Source organism: Capra hircus, chromosome 18, assembly GCF_001704415.2.
Source record: "Capra hircus breed San Clemente chromosome 18, ASM170441v1, whole genome shotgun sequence".
Lineage (NCBI taxonomy): Eukaryota > Metazoa > Chordata > Mammalia > Artiodactyla > Bovidae > Capra > Capra hircus.
This window is the reverse complement of record NC_030825.1, coordinates 53655353-53676038: the sequence shown is the minus strand read 5'-3', so window position 1 is coordinate 53676038 and position 20686 is coordinate 53655353. Positions and strand designations below refer to the sequence as shown.

Here is a 20686-nt window from a genome sequence, read left to right as displayed (position 1 = left end):
TTGGGGAGCCCACGCCGATTGGCTCGCCATGCCGCGGGTTCCGGGGCTCACCCACCATTGGTCTGTGCTGCTCAGTTTGCACCGCCCATTGACATAACACCTCCGCCCCATTCCCGAAGGCGTCCCTCTTTCGACTCCGCCCCGCGGCGAAGTTGTTAATGATAATTGGTCGGCCTTGGCCCTTGCAGCTTCCTGATTGGCTCCTGGAGGTACAGGAGGTCGGACCCTGGTGTCGTAAGCCATCTTGTATGTTCATTGGCTAACGTGCGAGGGTCAAGGGACACCGATAAAGATGGGTTGCGCAGCAGAGGCTGCTAGGCAGCAAGGTCAGCCCTCGCGTCCCACCAGGCACCGCGGCAAAGGGGCGGACCCCTAGTCCGAAGTCGGGGACCGAAAGCCGGAAGTGCTAGCCCTTCGCACAGTGCCACGGGAAGAATTCGAACCCGTCTTGTGAACTCTGTTCTGCTTCTGGTTACCCACAATGCCTCTTACCTATTTAACGGGACAGTTGCCGTAGGCCCACCCCTTTCGTTACCCATCATGCTTTCTGTGTCTTTCCCCCAGCCCTTGCCTCAGGCACTGAAGCTTCTATCTTTGGCCCATTCATTCTTATCCCATTACCCAGCATGCCTTCTGCTCCATTCATTTCAACTTAGTTGCCCGTACGACTTTTAGCCCTTTTACGCCTGTTCATTTCCCACTTTCTTCTTCTTCTTTTTAAATGTGTATTTATTAATATTTGGCTGCACGGCTGGACATTTAGTTGTGACCTGTGAATTCTTAGTTGCAGCACGTGGAATCTAGTTCCCTGCCCAGGGATGGAACCCTGTCCGCCTGCATTGGGAGCTGCAGAGTCTTAGCTGCTGGACCACCAGGGAATTCCTCCCGCATTCTTCTAGCTGTACCTTAGTTGAGGATCAGGCTTTGTGTCTATTGCTCAACTTGTGTGGCCCCTATTTCTCCCTTATTCATTCCTCTACCCCTGGCTCTTTCAGAATTTTCCACAGTTGATTGTGATCCACACAGTCAAAGGCTTTGGCATAGTCAATAAAGCATAAATAGATGTTTTTCTGGAACTCTCTTGCTTTTTCCACGATCCAGCGGTTGTTGGCAATTTGACCTCTGGTTCCTCTGCCTTTTCTAAAACCAGCTTGAACATCTGGAAGTTCACCATTCACGTATTTCTGAAACCTGGCTTGGAGAATTTTGAGCATTACTTTACTAGCGTGTGAGATGAGTGCAATTGTGCGGAAGCTTGAGCATTCTTTTGTATTGCCTTTCTTTGGGATTGGAATGAAAAATGACCTTTTCCAGTCCTGTGTCCACTGCTGAGTTTTCCCAATTTGCTGACATATTGAGTGCAGCACTTTCAAAGCATCATCTTTCAGGAATTCCATCAACTCCACTAGCTTTGTTCATAGTCATGCTTTCTAAAGCCTACTTGACTTCACATTCCAGGATGTCTGGCTCTAGGTGAGTGATCACACCATCATGATTATCTGGGTCTGAAGATCTTTGTACAGTTCTTCTGTGTATTCTTGCCAGGTCTTCTTAATATCTTCTGCTTCTGTTAGGTCCGTACCATTTCTGTCCTTTATTGAGCCCATCTTTGCGTGAAATGTTCCCTTGGTATCTCTAATTCTCTTGAAGAGATCTCTAGTCTTTCCTGTTCTGTTGTTTTCCTCTGTTTCTTTGCATTGACTGCTGAGGAAGGCTTTCTTATCTCTCCTTGCTATTCTTTGGAACTCTGCATTCGGATGCTTATATCTTTCCTTTTCTCCTTTGCTTTTCGCTTCTCTTCTTTTCACAGCTATTTGTAAGGCCCCCTCAGACAACCATTTTGCTTTTATGCATTTCTTTTCCATGGGGATGGTCTTGATCCCTGTCTCCTGTACAATGTCATGAACCTCCGTCCATAGTTCATCAGGCACTCTATCAGATCTAGTCCCTTAAATCTATTTCTCACTTCCACTGTATAATCATAAGGGATTTGATTTAGGTCATACCTGAATGATCTAGTGGTTTTCCCTACTTTCTTCAATTTAAGTCTGAATTTGGCAATAAGGAGTTCATTACCTGAGCCACAGTCAGATCCCGGTCTTGTTTTTGCTGACTGTATAGAGCTTCTCCATCTTTGCCTGCAAAGAATATGATCAATTTGATTTTGGTGTTGACTGTGTGGATCACAATAAACTGTGGAAAATTCTGAAAGAGATGGGAATACCAGACCACCTGACCTGCCTCTTGAGATACCTATATCCAAGTCAGGAAGCAACAGTTAGAACTGGACATGGAACAACAGACTGGTTCCAAATAGGAAAAAGAGTACGTTAAGGCTGTATATTGTCACTCTGCTTAATTTATATGCAGAATACATCATGAGAAACGCTGGGCTGGAAGAGGCACAAGCTGGAATCAAGATTGCCAGGAGAGATACCAATAACCTCAGATATGCAGATGATACTACCCTTATGGCAGAAAGTGAAGAGGAGCTAAAGAGCCTCTTGATGAAAGTGAAAGAGGAGAGTGAAAAAGTTGGCTTAAAGCTCAACATTCAGAAAACGAAGATCATGGCATCCGGTCCCATCACTTCATGGGAAGTAGATGGGGAAACAGTGGAAGCAGTGTCAGACTTTATTTTTGGGGCTCCAAAATAACTGCAGATGGTGACTGCAGCCATGAAATTAAAAGATGCTTACTCCTTGGAAGGAAAGTTATGACCAGCCTAGATAGTATATTCAAAAGCAGAGACATTACTTTGCCAACAAAGGTCCATCTAGTCAAGGCTATGGTTTTCCCAGTGGTCATGTATGGATGTGAGAGTTGGACTGTGAAGAAAGCTGAGCACCAAAGAATTGATGCTTTTGAACTGTGGTGTTGGAGAAGACTCTTGAGAGTCCCTTAGTCTGCGAGGAGATCCAACCAGTCCATTCTAAAGGAGATCAGTCCTGGGTGTTCATTGGAAGGACTGATGCTAAAGCTGAAACTCCAATACTTTGGCCACCTCATGTGAAGAGCTGACTCATTGGAAAAGACTCTGATGCTGGGAGGGATTGGAGGCAGGAGGAGAAGGGGATGACAGAGCATGAGATGGCTGGATGGCATCACCGACTCGATGGACATGAGTTTGAGTAAACTCTGGGAGTTGGTGATGGACAAGGAGGCCTGGTGTGCTGCAGTTCATGAGGTCACAAAGAGCTGGACACAACTGAGCAACTGAACTGAACTGACTGACCCCTGGCTCATTCATTGAGATCTATTACTCATCATGCCCTGAGCTCCTGTTACAACATTATTCATAATTTTGCCTTTGGCCTACTCTTACTCATTACACCCCTGCCCCTTATACTTAGTTACTGCTATTTCTTCTTTGTTCTGTTTATTTCTGCCCATTAAGTTGGCTTAAAGCTCAACATTCAGAAAACGAAGATCAGGCATCTGGTCCCATCACTTCATAGGAAATAGATGGGGAAACAGTAGAAACAGTGTCAGACTTTATTTTTGGGGGCTCCAAAATCACTGCAGCCATGAAATTAAAAGATGCTTACTCCTTGGAAGAAAAGTTATGACCAACCTAGGTAGTATATTCAAAAGCAGAGACATTACTTTGCTGACTAAGGTCCATCTAGTCAAGGCTATGGTTTTTCCAGTGGTCATGTATGGATGTGAGAGTTGGACTGTGAAGAAGGCTGAGCGCCGAAGAATTGATGCATTTGAACTGTGGTGTTGGAGAAGACTCTTGAGAGTCCCTTGGACTGCAAGGAGATCCAACTAGTCCATTCTGAAGGAGATCAACCCTGGGATTACTTTGGAAGGAATGATGCTAAAGCTGAAGCTCCAGTACTTTGGCCACCTCATGCAAAGAGTTGACTCATTGGAAAAGACTCTGATTTTCTGGGAGGGATTGGGGGCAGGAGGAGAAGGGGACGACCAAGGATGAGATGGCTGGATGGCATCACGGACTCGATGGACATGAGTCTGAGTGAACTCTGGGAGTTGGTGATGGACAGGGAGGCCTGGTGTGCTGCGATTCATGGGGTCGCAAAGAGTCGGACACGACTGAGCGACTGAACTGAACTGAACATCCATTGGACTGCTGTTGTGGATTATTTTTGCTTATACCCTGGACTCCTCCCTCTCCTTCCATTAACCATGGCTTATGCATTTTTGCTCATTATCCCCTCACTTATCTCTTTCATATCTTTGGTCCTTTTCTTTTTGTCTGTAACCTATCTTAGCTTCTAGTCTACTGATTCCCTCAAGCCCTGGACCCTGAGCCACACACCCCCGCCCCCACTCATTACCCATTATGTTCCACCCCTATCCCCTAAACAGCCCACAGAAAACAGCAGTAGAGACCTGGTCAAAGTACAAACTCATATTTTGTAGGAAATGCTATATTAAAAACCACATCCCCATCCCTAACCCAGATGATCCACTCCCCCCAACCCCCAAGGAGATGTTTGGGTCCAGTCCCACTGGGCAGGAGTAAAAGGGCTCAGTAGTCTTCAAAGTAACAGCAGATTCTTCTTCCAAGGTTGGCATCAGCAAGGCACACTCTGCATGAGGCTCACCCCATGTAGCCCTGAGCTGGGGCTTAATTCTCTGGAGACAGGAATTGGGGTAGTGGGGGCACAGGGAAGAAGGGTCGGTACCCTGAGACTCCTGCCTGCAGGAGGGAGGAGATGCGGAAGTTCTGCTTTGGGCTGGGGAATCCCCTCCCTCCACCTTTGGGGGACAGGGAGGGGGATGGGTGACAGAGGTTCTGCCGCCTGGAGGGCTCAGGTCTGAGCAGCAGAATGTCCCCAACACCCACCCCAGCAGATCTATTAGGAGTTACTGCCTGGGGAAAAATCAGGTCTGGGGTCTTCTTTGGGATTTGGGAGGAGTCTGGAGATGGGTCGTGAGAGGTATAATCTATGTCTGGTGAATCCTTGGGTAAGAGTGTGTGCAGAAATCTACCTTCTCCAGCCCCTCCTAAGCTTATCAGGTTTCCATTGTCATGGCCAGTTTCTCTGGATCAGAGATCATTGATTAGAGGTCACAGTGGAGCCACCGAGATAGATGGTGATGATGAGATGCATGTGTGCTAACTGACAGTGGCTGGGCCCGAGGTCAGGGGCCCTAAATCCCTGACAGAAAGTTAGGATATCAGAAAATGAGAGGTGAAAGGGCAAGGCCATGGTGGCTCACACATACATGGCCCGGGACATGACAAAGCCTTTGCCCTGGTAGGCCTCGGGGGGGCTGGAGTAGGACAGGGCGTCATAGATGGGGTTGATCTTGTCCATGTAGTCTTCCTCCTCCTCCTCGTCCTCTAGATCCAGGGAGACCCTCTCCACAGCAGGCGGCCCTGGGGGCACCAGGATGGGGGACCCCAGGCTTGTGGCCCCAAGGATCAGGGGCCCTGACCGCTCTTCCAAGGTGGGCAGCTCATGGTATCGAGGCATTTCCTGGGAATGGGGAGGGAATGAACCCAAGGTTACCTCTTGAGCATGACACAGAATCCCAGTTTGCTCCTTAACCCTCAAATCCTGACCACCGTCTCCCCATGCCAACCAGAACAGACCTCACCCTATGTCACCCCTTGTTCCCTGGGTTGATACTGGGATAATCATGTAGGTGGTTCTTAACTCAAAGCCCAGAGCATGGACCCTACCCCATTGATCCTAAGCCTCTCCTTTTCTTTTGATCACTGAAACCCTGGTCTCTCCTCATGAGCCTTTGAATTCAATCTTGACCTAAACTTAAGCTCTACCCTTGAAACTTGACTTGTTCTCAAACTCAATATCCACCCCCTGACCTCCAGGAGGCCACTGAGGGGAGTGACTGTCTTGTCCCAACTCCAGGCACAGTACCCAGCAAATGGAGATACTCAACTGGTCCTCTTTGATAGAGTGATTTTAACTCTCATCCCTTGTCCTTGGGACTTTCAAAACCATGTCTGTCCTCACTGAATCCTAAATACATCTCAATCCTCTAAGCTCTGACCAGAGATACAGCCCTGAACTTGAGTTGTAACCTTTAAATCCTTGATCCGTTATGTAAGATTCTGCGTGCGTGCTCAGTCATATCTAACTCTGTGGGACTCCGTGGGCTGTAGCCTGCCAGGTTCCTCTGTCCATGGGATTCTCCAGGCAAGAATACTGGAGTGAGTTGCCATTTCCTACTCTAGGGGATCTTTCCCACCCAGAGTCCTGCGTCTCGTGCATCGGCAGGCAGATTCTTTACCACTAGCACCACCTGGGAAGCCTCCTTTTATGTAAGGAGGCCCTTAAACTCAGATCCCAAATCCACCCTTGACCTTTCCCAAGTTCCTACCTGCTCGGCACATGAGACACCAGCATCAAAGTAGGGGGTCTTGAGTGGGCTGTGCTCCGAGGCCCCCAGGGTGAAAAGCTGGGAGGGCTTTGATGGGAGAGAGAGGGACAAGTCAGGACCTCCCCCCTGGCCTCAGTGGGGGAAGGTGGGTGGGGAGGTGGGGGCAGGCTGGGCTCCAGGGAAAGTGCTTACCATCTCTGGTTCCTCCAGCTTTGCCTTTGGGGTCGGTGGCTTGTATGAGGGCGGTCCCTCCAGTCTGTGGGGTAGGAGGTAAGTCAGGTGGAGGTTAAGCCCTGAGAACCCCTCTATTCCAGAGCCACTGCACATCTCTTCCCTCTACCTGATCTCCCTTTTCCACCACCCACCTCCCCTTCCCCTGCTGTCTCCTACTCATTCCATGAATTTCTCTTCTTTCAGGAAGTCCTCCTGACTCTCCAGGAGGAGCCAGAGTTCCTGTGGTAGGATCATAGCCAGCTATGTGTCTCTAATAGGGCACGTACTGAGTTTGTATTTGAAATATTACTTCTGATCTCATTCAACAATTGTATCCCACTGCGAACAGTGTGAGGGGAGAAAAATGAGATTTGTGCTGTGTTCCCAGAACCCACGATGAGGAGTATCAGGACATATTTGGAGAAAGACAGAATGAGAACTTCCATGGTGGTCCAGTGATTAAGAATTTGCCTGCTACTGCAGGGGACATGGGTTCGATCCCTGGCCCGGGAACTAAGACCCTATGTGCTGTGAGCCAAATAAACCCATGGGCCACAACTACTGAGCCTGCATCTAGAGCCACAGGCTGCAAACACTGAAGCCAGGGCGCCCAGAGCCCGTGGCCTGCAGCAAGAGGAGCCCCACAATGAGGAGCCTGCGCCATAGCTAGAGACTAGCCTCTGCTCGCTGCGACTAGAGGAAGCCGGGGTGCAGCAGTGAAGACCCGCGCAGCGGAAGAGATGATTTTAAAAAGAGAGAGAATGAAAAGAATGAGTGAAGCGCTTTCCTGTTGCCCAAACTATATTAAATTCCCTCATTCTGCACACCCACAGGCCACAGTATCCTGTATATATAATAATGGCAGGTGCTCACTACACCTTCTATCCCCAGCTCAGATATCCCTGCCTCCAGGAAGCCCTCCCTGATCTTTCAGGCTGAGTCAGGTGCTCTCTGTAGCCGCGCTCAGCTCCTTCAGTTTCCCTAGCCCATTCCTAGCCATCCTGGACTGTCATTGTCTGGGGATGGATCTGTCTTCTCCAGACTGGGAACCCCAGGAGCTCAAGGCCAGCGCCATCTCAGACACCACTGGGTCTCATGGGCTTAGAAGATGAGAACATCAGCAGGTTGTTGGTTTGCATGGACTAGATGATTAAGACTGGTTCACAAACGTCCATCTTAGGGAGCTTGTTATAATATAGACGCCAAGCCCTTCTTGTGAAAGTGCTGATTTAGTAGGTTTGGGATTAAGCCCAGGAAGGTGCATTTTTAACAAGTGCTCCCCTTACACACGCTGGGTCACATTATTTCAAAATTATTTTGCCACCAAACTTTCTTGCTGAACAAATTTCAGCAAGTGATTTCAGCTCTCTGAACCTGTTTCCTTTTTGAGAAGATGTGTAGCCTTAGCTCTGTCTGAGAATTTAGGTTTCCTTGATATGATACGTTGATGTATGTGGATATCTTTTATTTGCATTTTAAATTTATTATTTTGGGGACATTTTTTAAAGGCTTATTTATGTATTTGGCTGTGCTGAGTCTTCCCTAAGGTGCATGGGCTTCTCTTCTTGCAGAGCACAGGCCCTAGGCACACGGGCTCAGCGTGTGTGATGCAAAGGACTGGTTGCTCTGTAGCGTGTGGGATCCTGTGGGACAAGGGATCAAATCCGTGTCCCCCGCGTGGGCAGGTGGATTCTTAACTACTGGGCCACCAGAGAAGCCCTTCTTTGGACATCTTTTAAGTGTTTTGTCTCATCGTTGTGTTCCTAAATTTAAGGGCCTCGCCCCACGGGGATACTTTCTGAATTACCTACTGAATGAACAAATGAATGGATGGATATGAGGCTTCACTGAGATCACAAGTACGATGCCTCTTATCAAGTCTCCATAAGATGCTGTTGAGATGTCAAGATGCCTCTCATAGCAAATACTCTGCAGAGAGGAGTGGAGCTAGTTTCCCCTAACAGCCCCAATATTCCTCTTTCTTCACAGTAATACAGATTTTAACTGGGCATGTGGCCACCCAGAATAAAGACTACATTTCCCAGCTTCCTCTGCAGCTAGGGCAGCCATGTGACTAGACCCTGGCCAATGGGAAATGAGAGAATGTGATGGTTCCCTCACAGCACTGCCCTCTATTTCCATTTCCCCTTCCCACTGGCAGGCAGGGTGGTCCCTGAGGCCAGGATGGCCATGTCTGGTTGTCCTGTCCATAGACAATGATAAGAGAGAAGGGAGCCATCTTGGAATGTGAATGAAGGGAAGGCAGAACAACAAGAGAGCAGGAACCTGGACTCTGATGACATCACAGAGCAGGATTGTCATGGCCATGATTTCTAGGAAATAAACCCTCCTCTCCACCCCATTTAAGTCCTGGTCATTTTGGATCACTCTGTTTCACAGAGTTTGATACCATGCAGGGTCCTGTGGGAGTCCTGGGGCACGAGGCCTTTCTGTGTCCCCCATTTCTTTGTTTATAGGAAACACCCTTCATTCAGCCTCCATGACCTTCCCTGAGTGCCAGTGGGGAGATTCAAGCAGTTGTTACTTAGGGAAGGCAGGAGATGCAAGACCAGGGAGAAACAAACAGTTAAGAGCAGCCTTGGGCCGAGGTCCTGTTTCCCTATTAATGGATACACACACAACAGTATCTTTGAACTACTCTGCAGATAAAGAAATCCCCTCCAGGTAGGAGAAGCAACTGATTAATGATGGTAAGTGGCCCACAAGCATGTAGACCCCAGACCAGTTGGACCTGAAGCTTGATGCTGCTGACTCCTACTTACCTCAACACCAACCCATCAGAAGAATGTCCATGGGATGATCACACTCTCTTTGAACAATTACTATAAAACTTCTCAATATCTTCCTCACGTTAGGACACTTGGGTTCTGAGGGCAGCAGCCTGCTGTGTCCCCCTTTGCCTAGCAAAGCAATAAAGCTACTCTTTTCTGGGTGCGTGCCAAGTTGATTCAGTGGTGTCCGATTCTTTGCAACCCTCTGGACAGTAGCCTGCCAATCATCCCAAATTCTGTCTTGGAGATTTGATTCGGCACTGGTGTATGGAGAAGCTGAGCCATTTCAGCGTCACAACCATCACCAACGACTTTCTCCCAGCCTCCTCCCCCACTCTGTGCACCCTGGTCCTGGGACCCCTCCCCCATCCACTTCTTAGGACGCTTCACTCACTCCTCCTCCTCCTCTGCCCCCTGCAGCCTCTGCTCCTTCCGCTGCTGCCTGCAGATCAGGATGCCCGTGGCGGCCACAGCAGTAGCGATGATGGCAGCGATGATGCCCCCAATGATGCCCCCTGTGGCCCCTGCTCCGGCTGTGTTGGGTGTCTCTGCAAGAAGGAGGACAGCGTGAGGGAGTCTCCAGGAGGAAGCCACACAAGACCTTATTCCCAGTCCCACCCCACCCTCCAGTCACCACCTGCCTGCCTACCACCTCTCCCAAGGGCAGAGGACATTCTTTTTATCCACTTAATCCTCACTGAGCATTTGTTGTGGGATAGAATGGTGAACAAAACATGCAAAAGCGCCAGTCCCATGGGACGAATGTTTTGTCGGGCAGGGAGGCCACGAGTAGAGAAACAGACATAATAGCTAATGTGCCAGGTGACGGCAAATGAGAGAGGGTAATCGTAGGGGACTTCCCTCGTGTCGAAGTGGATAAGAATCCACCTGCCCGTTTGGGGGACATGGGTTCCATCCCTGGTCTGGGAAGATTCCACATCCTGCGGGGCAACTGAGCCCGTGCGTCACAACTACTGAGCCCACGCTCTAGAGCCGCCAAGCTGCAACTCCTGAAGCCTGCATGCCTAGAGCCCCGTGCTCTGCAACAAGAGAAGCCACCACAGTGAGAAGTCCGCGCACTGCAATGAAGACCCAGGACAGCCAAAAAAACCAATTATACACATATATATGTATACTTCCCTGGTGGCTCAGATGGTAAAGTGCCTGTCTGCAATGTGGGAGACCTGGGTTCGATCCCTGGGTTGGGAAGATCCCCTGGAGAAGGCAACGGCACCCCACTCCAGTACTCTTGCCTGGAAAATCCCATGGACAGAGGAGCCTGGTAGGCTACAGTCCATGGGGTCGCAGAGAGTCAGACACGATGGAGAGACTTCACTTTCACTTTCACATATAAAGGCGATGCCACATAATGCCACATAATGCCAGTGTCATTCACCTTACTTATAGTAGGGAAGTGCTAAGTGACAGAGCAGGGTAGTCAAAAGTAGTCAGAGCGCGCCTTACTGGGAGATGTTTGAGCAAAGGCCTGAAGTAGCTGTAGGGGGCGAGCCATGAGGGTATGAGAGCATTCCAGGAAGAGCCAACCGCCAGCCAGAGCCAAGGTCCTCTGGAGGAAGCCTCGGGTTGTTTTTAGGGACAGGAGGGAAGCAGAGCAGAGAGCTGATGGGAGAGTGTGGTGCTAAGGGAAGAGAGGTGACAAGGAATGGAGCAAAAAGGCAGAAAATCGGGGGCAGGCGTGATTCTGGGCTTGGGATCAGAACCCCTCATGTATTATACAGAATGAAGTTATCCTGGGCATTAGAGGGCCTCCAACCTCACAGGAAAAGGGGTGGAGAGAAGTGTGACTCCCCCGCTACACAATCCTGGACCTCTCCTTTGTAACACTTTCCACTTCCTGAACCATTATTGAGCCATTACCTGTTTACTTGCCAATTTCCACACTGTGCGGTCCAAGGGACGGGGTCTGGCACACAGCTGGTGTTTTTCTAGATGCATAAGGAGGCGCCCAGCAGGGACACTTGGGGACCACTGTCTGCCAGATCGACCGCATTCCCGCTCCTGGCACTGCCCTCCCGGTGGGGGAGGAGGCGGCAGCTGGGGTGGGAGGTGGGCAGGACAGGACAGGGTGGTACAGACAGTAAACAGCCAGAGGAAATAACAAGTGTGCCGAGGCCCCGCTCACAGGCCGCCCCCTTCCATCAACCCCGCTACAGAGGGGAGGAGAGAAAGCTGCCCGAGGGAATGCTGTCTGGATCCCTGGACCATCCCATTTCCACAGCTTCCTGTTACACAGCCTGGCATCCTCTGGAGGGCTTCTCAGAGCGTCGGGGAAATATCAGAGTAATTGCGCTCAGTCCACACACTTGCTCATCCTAAGGCTGCTCCTCTGACTGCGCGCCACCGCCGTGTCCACCGCAGAGCGAGTGGAACGCTCTGCTGGTGGCAGAGGCAGACTCGCCCAGCGTCTCCCGGGTGCTTCACCGCACGCTAGGTGTTTGGGTGCAGCCCGGCCTTAACTGAGTCCCAGGACAGCCTTGGGAGCAGAGATGAAGGCCACCTGGGGTGGTCGTGGGGCTGGGGAGAGTGGAGGTGACTGGATTTAACCTTGCCTCCTTCCTCGCCCCCTCCACCGACCACAGTCCCCAGCCGGAGTTTGGAAGATTTTCTAACGGAGAGAGGGGGCAGTGAGAAGGATACAGAGCCCCTCGTTGGGCCCAGCCTGGGGATAAGGGACTAGGAAGAAGGTAGGAAAGGCTGACGTGATGTCCTCCCCAGGTGGGGCTCCCCTGGTTTCTTAGCACCCCAAGAATGCAGGTGGCAAGTCCTCCCTTCCAATGTCCTCAGCAGACTCCAGGAGGTCGGGTCTGAGATGCCCCCAGAGGATCAGATTCCAGGCCCTCGCCACCCCTGAGGGCCCAGGAGTCCATGATCTCGGCCCCACTGGGCCCAGAAACTCAGTTCTCCGGCCAGTCTGGCCACTCTGCCTGGGAAGGCTGTTCTGGAAGCCCCGCATCCAAGCGCCAGCCCCTGAGCCCAGCTCCCCAGGCCTCAGACGGCTCGGACATCCAATGTGTCCTTCAAGGACCCAAGTGACCAGAGTCCTCCCTTCCATCAGCCTCCCCAAGTCTAGCCCCCACCACGCTCCCCGTCTCCAGCGCCCACCCGCTGGGACCTAGCAGTCCCTGTCCCACCCCCCAAAGAGGGGGTCTGATGTATTACAAGACACCCCGGGATGTTTTCCTCCAAAGCGTTTATTAACTCCTGAGTGTCATGGGGCCACGGCAGGCTGGAGCCCGAACCAAGAGTCTCTGTGGGGGGTGGTGCTCTGTGGGTCCCCATTCTCCAGCGCCCCCCTCCCCCGGGGGGGCCGTCCCCTGCTCCTTGCGGCCAGGAGTCAGAAGTCCAGTGTATGATATTCCAGCGCCCTCTACATCCCAGGGAAGGAAGCGGGAGGTAGCCTTGAACTCCAGTGTGTTCCGGACAAACGAGTTCAACCAGCCCTGGGCCCCTGGCTGGCCGGTGTGCGCAGTGCTGTGTCTGTCTCAGTCTGTCTGTCTGTCTGCCTGGGGGGGGGTGGTGGTGGGGGGTGAGTGGGGTCACACGTAAATCGCCCGCCGGGAGATGAGAGAGCCGTCCAGCTGGGACTCCAAGTCGTCCTCCAGCGCCGGGGGCGGCGGCAACATGAGGCCTTTCTCTGCCTTCTCCTCCTCGTCCTCATCCTCCTCATCCTTGCCCTGTGGCCTCAGGGGGCCAGGGTCCACGGGCGTCCAGAAGACGGGACCCCCATTCCCAAACACCTGAGTTTTCGGGTCGCAGGACCCTCCTGTGCCGCCGTCTCCTCCTCCTCCGGGGCTCTTCCTTCTCCTCACCCTCAGCAGGATGAAGGCCAAGGACCCCCCAGCCAGAAGCAGCAGCACCAGCAGTGTCCCCCCCACAGCCCCCCACACCACTGGGCCCGCGCCTTGAGACGAGGCCCGGGGGGTGTCTGAGGAGAGAGAAGAGGGGTGAGAGAGAGAGGGAGACACGAGGTCAAGAGGAGACATCTGGAGGTGGGGGGCGGGGGAGACAGGACTCAGCAGGGCAGGGCTGGGAACTGGGGAGGCGACGGGAGGCGGGGAGGGAAGGGAGAGCCCCGCTCACTCTCCGCGCCAGTGGGTGCCCTCCCCCACATGGATTTCCTTACACCTGCCTAGTGCTTTGCTAACAAGACAGAAAAAAAAGACAAGACTCCCGAAATAACAAACACAAAACCAAAATGACGATTGCTAGGGATTCCCTGGCCGTCTAATGGTTAGGGCTCCATGCTTCCACTGCAGGGCATTGCTCAGTCACTCAGCCATAGTTTGGACTCTTTGTGACCCCATGGACTGCAGCCCGCCAGGCTCCTCTGTCCGTGGGATTCTCTGGGCAAGAATACTGGAGTGGGCCGCCATTTCCTCCTCCAGGGGATCTTCCTGACTCAGGGGTAGAATCCGAGTCTCCTGCGTCTCCTGCGCTGGCAGGCGGATTCTTTACCACTGAGCCACCTGGGAAGCCCTGCTATAGGGGCATAGGTTCAATCCCTGGTCGGGGAACTGAGAGCCCACCTGCCGAGCCACGCGGAGACAAAAGCAAAAACCAACACACACATACACACGTGCACACATGAAACAACAGCTCGCTACCCAACATTTAAAGCACTAGTCATTTCACTGAAAATTCCACATTTCTTTTACGGCAAAAAAAAAAAAAAAAAAAAAAAATCAGATCTGGCACCATCACACCCTCGTCTCCTCCACCTGGTGATGGGCTGTGGCTGAGTGAGGCTGCGGACTCCGGGAACAGAGTCCCACAGCTGGCCACCCTGTCACTCGCCAGGACCTTGTAGGCATCTGAATTTGGCACTCCCTCTCAGAAACTCTGAGGTCAGGGTCACAGAATCTTGTGGCTGATCCAGCCAGAAAGAAGCAGAGATGGGTTTGAGCCTGAGGCTGTTGGTTCCCAAAGCTCTGAGCACTTGAGAGAAGGGGACTGAGGAGATTGAGCACCCCCCCATCCCCACGGTGGAAAATGACACCCCTTAAGCCCACATTCCCGGGGGTTTCTTCTCCCTGAGGAGACTGAGCTGGTGGGAGGGGAGGGCGGGGGTGGGTACAGAAGGAAGCGGGGGAGCGCTAATCCGGGGAAGAGTGAGGATGAGGGAGAGGGCGTCTGGGGCCCACAGATGCAACCAGCATCTTATCACATACTTGCCTTCCCCCACCCTGGCATGCAGGGCCTGACTGGGAGAGACCAGGGAGGGACCTGCTCACACCTGACCCTCCCCTCCCCACGTTTACTGGAGTGGGGTGGGGTGGCGGTCATGACCTAGCGGGCTGTCAAACCAGTGCAAACAGTAAAACAGAAGAGAAAAAGTCCACCTCAAGGGTAAAGGGCCAACAATACTCTGTGAAACTTCTGGCAGGGATATATGTCTACTCCTGAAGGCGGGAAAGACTGTTCGGTGAAGTCTGGAGGCCAGTCTTCGCGCGTGTCGGGACGTGTGTCCGCGTTGCTGAAGGCAGTATTTTGGAGGTGCTGGCTGAGCGTGCTCCTGTCTTAGGGTCAGAAGTTTCTGAAGCAACGTCTAGCCTGCGGTGTGGCCTGCGCACTGGTTTTCTCTGGCGTGAGCCCCAAATGGAGTGTGATGGACTGTGTGGGTCTGTGTGCACGTGAGGAACGGGAGGCGTCTCTGAGAAACCCTCTGAGGTGACTTTGCCAGGAGCTGTGAGTGAATCTCCTCTCCAGGCAAGGCCCTCTGTTGACACATCACTACCTTTGACTGAATTTCTAGAGTGCTCAGAGAGTACCCCCATCTGCTGGAGTCCATCTGTAGGTGTGTGACTTTGCAATGGTGGTTTTGACTGCCTGTGGGTCTGCGGTTGCCTTTGCGGGGGTGGGGGGTGTTTCCACGGGTGTGTGATTTTGTGCGCACCCCACTCACCCAGGTACATGTGCTTCACTGCCTGTCCAAGGCTGAACTCTGATGGTGGTGTGTTCACCTCGGGGGTTGCCAGTGGTGGGCGTTCCTGGGGTTTCTGGCTGTTTCGGGGGCAGCGTCCCTGCTTTTGTGGCTGTGTGTTTCTCCCATGGCCTTTCAGCGTGACATTGTCTGGGTCCCGCAGGCTCCAGCCCCACGGGCCCAGTGTGGGCAGAGAGACTGGTTTCTCGGGTGGGTGTGTATCTGGGGTACAGTTCAGGGGGTGTATTTCCAGTTGGGCACCTTGCTGGGTGGGTGGAGCTGACCCTCCTCTGGGTGTGCCTTGGAGGGCAGGACTCTGACTGGGTCATCGCTGTATTCCCAACATCAAGGAGAATGGCTGGCCAAGAGGAAACCTCAGCAAATAATTTGTCAGAGGATGATTTGTTGACAGAAGCTCCACAGCGGCATTTCTGGAGTTTCCGAGGGCGTGCCCTTGAGAATGTCTTCAAGTCTCCCTCTCAGCATCGGGGTGATGGCGTTTCCCCGTGTGGGCTTGCTGCGTGTCTGTGTGGCGGTGTATCCCTCCAGGTGTGTGTGTTTGTGGACCTGAGTGTGTGAGATGTGCTGAGGGTGGGCCAGTGGTCTCTCTGGGCGTGTGGTTTGTGACAGTGTTTCTTAGCGGCTACGTCACATCTCCCTGGCACGTGTTGGAATTCCTCAAGAGGGATCCGTTTTCATTTTTTTGGGGGGGTGTGGGTTGAGGATCCGTTTTCATGTGGGTGTCTTTCTAGACGTGTGTGTGTGTGTGTGTGTGCGTGTGTGTGTTGTGATTGTCGCAGCGAGGGGCCTGCTTCCACCCGTCTCCAGTGTGTGTGTCTGTCTGTCTTCACACGGGTGACTCTGAGTTTGTCTTTGGTTGTATTTCTGAGATGGGGGGGCACACCAAGGCCCCCTGGCTCCCTGTAAGCATCACAGTCTACAGTTGTGATTTTAACCCCATTTCCATCAGCCCGCACCTGGGCTTCATTTCCTTTCACTTTTTCCCTCTCCAGCTGTGTATCTTGGGTCCCGTCAGGGAGACTCAGAGCACTTCTGACTGCCAGACACACCAGCCACTGTTTCCAAAATACCACCTCCAGGGAGTTGCCTGGCGCTCCACTGGCTAGCACCCCACGCTTTCACTGCCATGGGCCGGGTTTTGGTCCCTGGTCGGGGAACTAAGATCCCGTCAGCTGAGCAGCAGGCCAACAAAAGAACAAAAACGAAAACAAACCCAAAATACCACCTCCAGGAACACAAACATCTCAACACACACACGCAAACTGGCTTCCGGCTGGTACCGGCCAGCCCTCCCTGTAAAAAGCCTATTGTCTCTGAGTGTCCGTCCAGCTGCCCTCCCGTGACTGAGCTGTCTGATTCCCGTGGGTGTGTCTCGTTGGCTGGAGGCTGGGCCAGTTGCCCTGGATCTCTTCCTAACGACCCTTCTCAGGCCTCAAGTTCCTAACTCCTGCCAGCACCTACCCAGTCACCCCAATCCAGACTCCACCTGGGGCGGGGGATAAAAGCCATGCCCCACATCGGTGAGGTGGGTGCAGCCCACCCCAGGTCGGCGGCACAGACCCCCACGCAGCCCCAGAGCCCAGCGGGAGGAACACTCGGGGAGCAGGCCCTGTCCTCACACCACCCCAAGACCCACTCACCTCGAACGAGGACCACCTGCTCGGCTCGGCCGGTGCCCACGGCGTTGGTGACGGTGCAGATGAAAGTGGTGTTGAAGAGCCGGTCCACTGAGTGGACGATCAGCTTGGGGCCCTGGGCCACTGCTGAGGCTGGGAAGACACCGGAAGTCCTAGAGGGTGTGGGGGTCACATGAGAGGGACAGCATGGTCCACGGGGGCCCCAGATCTGGTCCCTGATGACACAACCCTCAAGAGCCAAGCTCCACAGCCTTGAAACTTACTCCTTGACACCCCAAACTGCCAGCTCCCTCCTCCTGGGGGACTTATGGTTGCAGGCCTCAGGCCTCGGGTGTTCCTTTCTCATGACACAGGAGTCTGAGCCCCCAGCCCCTCCTTCCTCAGACCCAAGAGTCCAGCCCCCCATCCCCTCCTCCCCCAGACCCAGGGGTCCAGGCTCCCAGCCCCTCCTCCCTCAGCCCCAGGAGTCCAGCCCCCCAGCCCATCCTCCTCCAGACCCAGGAGTCCAGACCCCTATCCCCTCCTCCCCCTGACCCAGGAGTCCAATCCCCCAGCCCCTCCTCCCCAAGCCTCAGGAGTCCAGCCCCCCAGCCCTTCCCCCCACCCCAGCCCCAGGAGTCCAGCCCCCCAGCCCCTCCTCCCTCAGACCCAGGAGTCCAGGCTCCCAGCCCCACCTCCCCAGACCCAGGATCCAGCCCCCAGCCCCTCCTCCCCCAGACCTAGGATCCAGCCCCCAGCCCCTCCTCCCCCAGACCCAGAAGTCCAGCCCCCAGCCCCTCCTCCCCCAGACCCAGGATCCAGCCCCTAGCCCCTCCTCCCCCAGACCTAGGATCCAGCCCCCAGCCCCTCCTCCCCCAGACCCAGGATCCAGCCCCCAGCCCCTCCTCCCCCAGCCCCAGGAGTCCAGCGCCCCAGCCCCTCCTCCCTCAGACCCAGGAGTCCATGTCCCCAGCCCCTCCTCCCCCAGCCCCAGGAGTCTGGCTCCAAACAGGACTCACGTGCTCCAGTCGTAGCCCGTGGGCTCTGGTTTGCTGCGGACGTTACAGTTCAGGGTGGCCTCACTACGGCCGATGTACCAGTTGTCGTCATAGCCAGATATGGAGACCTGGGGGGGGTCTGCAGGAAATAGGGGGGACTGGCTCAGTGACCAGGGGAATCCCAGAAGGGGTGACAAGTGAGTAGACAGATAAGAATCCTAAAGAACAGGGTGGGCTGGCAGGACGTGGACCCAGGGACAGTGCCTGCTCAGAGACCGCCCAGGGACTTCACTGAGGGTCATTCTGAGGAAGTTATTGTTTTGTTCAGTGCAGGCAGCGCCCGAGCCAGCCACTAGAGATAATGTGTGTCATTTCTGACATGCCCAGAGCAGATTAGGGAATTAGTTTAACTGAAGGCATTGTCTGGGGAGCTAGTATAGAAAATGCTGAGTTGGGGTATGCGGTTGGAAAAGCTGCTAAGGTAACTATTTGGCAGAGTCTGTGGGGAGAATGCCAGGAGAGCCTCTCTGGGGAATATCGGGGTGGGGGGTGTCAGGGTAAGCAGTTTGGGGAAGAGTGAGCTCAGTACATATGGGAAGGGGTCGGTATTCACAGGGTCCAGTGGTTAGGACTTGGTGATTTCACTGGCATCGCTCTGGGTTCAGTCCGTGGTCGGGGAACTAAGATCCCGCAAAACCACCACCACCATCGCCACTAACAGCATTGACAACAGCACAGTATGTCGACAGGGTCCACAGGGGCCAGTGTGGTCACATTCGGGGCAGAAGTCGGTGCAGAGACCCCAGGCGAGTCAGTATAGACAGTGCCCAGGGAGCCAACTCAGACAGTATGAATGGGGAGGTGTGCATAAGCAGTACGGGGCTGGGCCGAGGAGACAAAGGAGCTGATATAGAACAGTGAAGGAGCAGTGTCAGCCGGGGTCCATGGGAGCCAGAAGAGATTGCTGGGGGCACCTGTAGGCTGGTTACAAAAAAAAGGGATAGCCCTAGTTTGTGGTGTTTGTCAATTCTCTTGGTATAAATACTCCCCACAGTTGATTCAAGCAACCAGTAACACTTAATGGACGTGGAACTGGGGAGAAATGTACAAAACGGACCCTTGCAAGCCCATTCTGATGTACCATTGACTGCGGCAATAAGTTGAGAGCCTAGTGAAGCTAGTGTAGATGACGGGCAGGAAGGCAGTGCAGAAGTTGATCCAGAGTGCCAGTGTAGACCACACCCCGGGATCGCGGAGACGGTGCCCCAGAGGAGCCAGTGTTTTGGGGCGGAGGAGCGGTCACAGCCTGATGTACTCACAGCGCACGGAGAGAATCACTGGCAGCAGTTTGGGCTCCTGGAAGCTCTCATGTTCCACTTTGCAGATGACCTTGACTCCGTCTGCTTCGCTCAAGGGTGTCACAGTGTAGCGACTAGTGACGGTGACTGTGCCAGGCAGGGGCCCCGATCCCTGGGTCTCTTTGGCCTCCCCATCCAAGGGTGAGAGCCAGGAGACCCGGGCAGGTGGTCGGCCGCCCGCAGAGACACAGCGGGCCACGGGTACAGGATCCAGATTGAATGTGACCTCCTGTTTCTCGGCATGGTTCTGGGGCTGGGCTGGGGAGAGGGACAGAGGGGGTGGGTCACTCCGCACCTAGAGTCAGTCAACAAACACCCTCAGCAGTGGAGCTGAGCAGTTAAGTCCCAACTGGAGTGGAATGGATTGCCATTTCCTTCTCCGGGGGATCTTCCAGACCCTGGGATCAAACCCATATCTCCTGCATTGGCAGGCGGATTCTTTACAGCTGAGTCATCTGGGAGGCCCAAGACCCAACTGCAGGGCTTCACTTCCCAGTTTTGGGGCTCTGCGGCCGCATGGCTTTAGACAAGTCATTTTCAACCCTCTACGTCAGGTTCCTCTTTTGTAAAGTGGGGATAGTAATAGGACCCACCACAGAGATGAAATAAATTGACATATAAGGCGCTTTGGACAGTGCTTGACACTCACTGTGCTATCTAAGTGTTAGCCGTTACAGTACAATGCATTTTCTGGTCTGCTCTGCTAGTAAAGCAGACGGTATCCACAAGCCTGGATGAAGCTGTGGTTTAAGCGAAGAGCCAAAGCAGAACAACGCAGTTCAAAGGTCCAGCTGAAAAGAACTTCCACTTCTTCTCCTGTCATCACCACTAGATTTCGGCCCAGAAGTGAGATAAAGGCAATGGAGATTCCCAAAGCCGGACATTTTTTGCCCTTTTCACCCATCCTCCTGGGAGACATGGAAAAATATTAGGCGGGGTAAAACCTCCATGAGGAATAGTAATGCCAACCACAGTTACTGATGTGTGCTCACAACCAGACAGTCCCCTCAGGTTCTGACCTGCATCACTACCTGTCCCTGGTCCCTGCTCCTGCCCACTGCGGGGTCTTTAGTGACTTGCACTGCCTGGAATGTTCTGGCATCTTCTCTTCTTGTCTTGCTCCTCCTCCTTTTCCAGATGCCAGACTCACTTTCTCATAGAAACTTCCCTGAAGTTGGACTCCCCAAGAAAGTAGCGGTTTCACTATTCTGCTCTGTGCTTTGATAGGCACCTGGTGCCTGGTAGTAAGTGATCTCTACTTAATAGAACAAATGATGGCAGACAAACAGAGGCCTTTGAGAAAGATGGGGAGGAGAGTGGTTTACTGTGTGAAACAACTGTGGTCTCAGGATTCCTTGGGAAGGGAAGTGTGTACTGAGGGACATTACAGGGTACACTTCTCCAACTCTCTGGAGCTCAGAGCGGG

The 20686-nt window shown here is 53.3% G+C and overlaps 1 protein-coding gene across 2 annotated transcripts in view; it reads right to left on the bottom strand.

Moving 5' to 3' along the window:
* Nucleotides 4364–20686, bottom strand: part of NECTIN2 (nectin cell adhesion molecule 2) — a 32988-nt gene continuing 16665 nt past the window's right edge. The window contains exons 3-9 of one of the 2 annotated variants that reach the window (XM_018062557.1): nt 19222–19518; nt 17924–18041; nt 16929–17077; nt 9721–9874; nt 6514–6577; nt 6322–6408; nt 4364–5453 (exon numbers count right to left, since the gene is read on the bottom strand). In XM_018062557.1, the coding sequence (XP_017918046.1) occupies nt 5190–5453; nt 6322–6408; nt 6514–6577; nt 9721–9874; nt 16929–17077; nt 17924–18041; nt 19222–19518 (1133 nt within the window). In that variant the 3' untranslated portion in view covers nt 4364–5189. Of the gene's footprint in view, nt 5454–6321; nt 6409–6513; nt 6578–9720; nt 9875–12520; nt 13273–16928; nt 17078–17923; nt 18042–19221; nt 19519–20686 lie in introns of those variants that run through there. The other variant, XM_018062558.1, reaches the window with a different exon arrangement.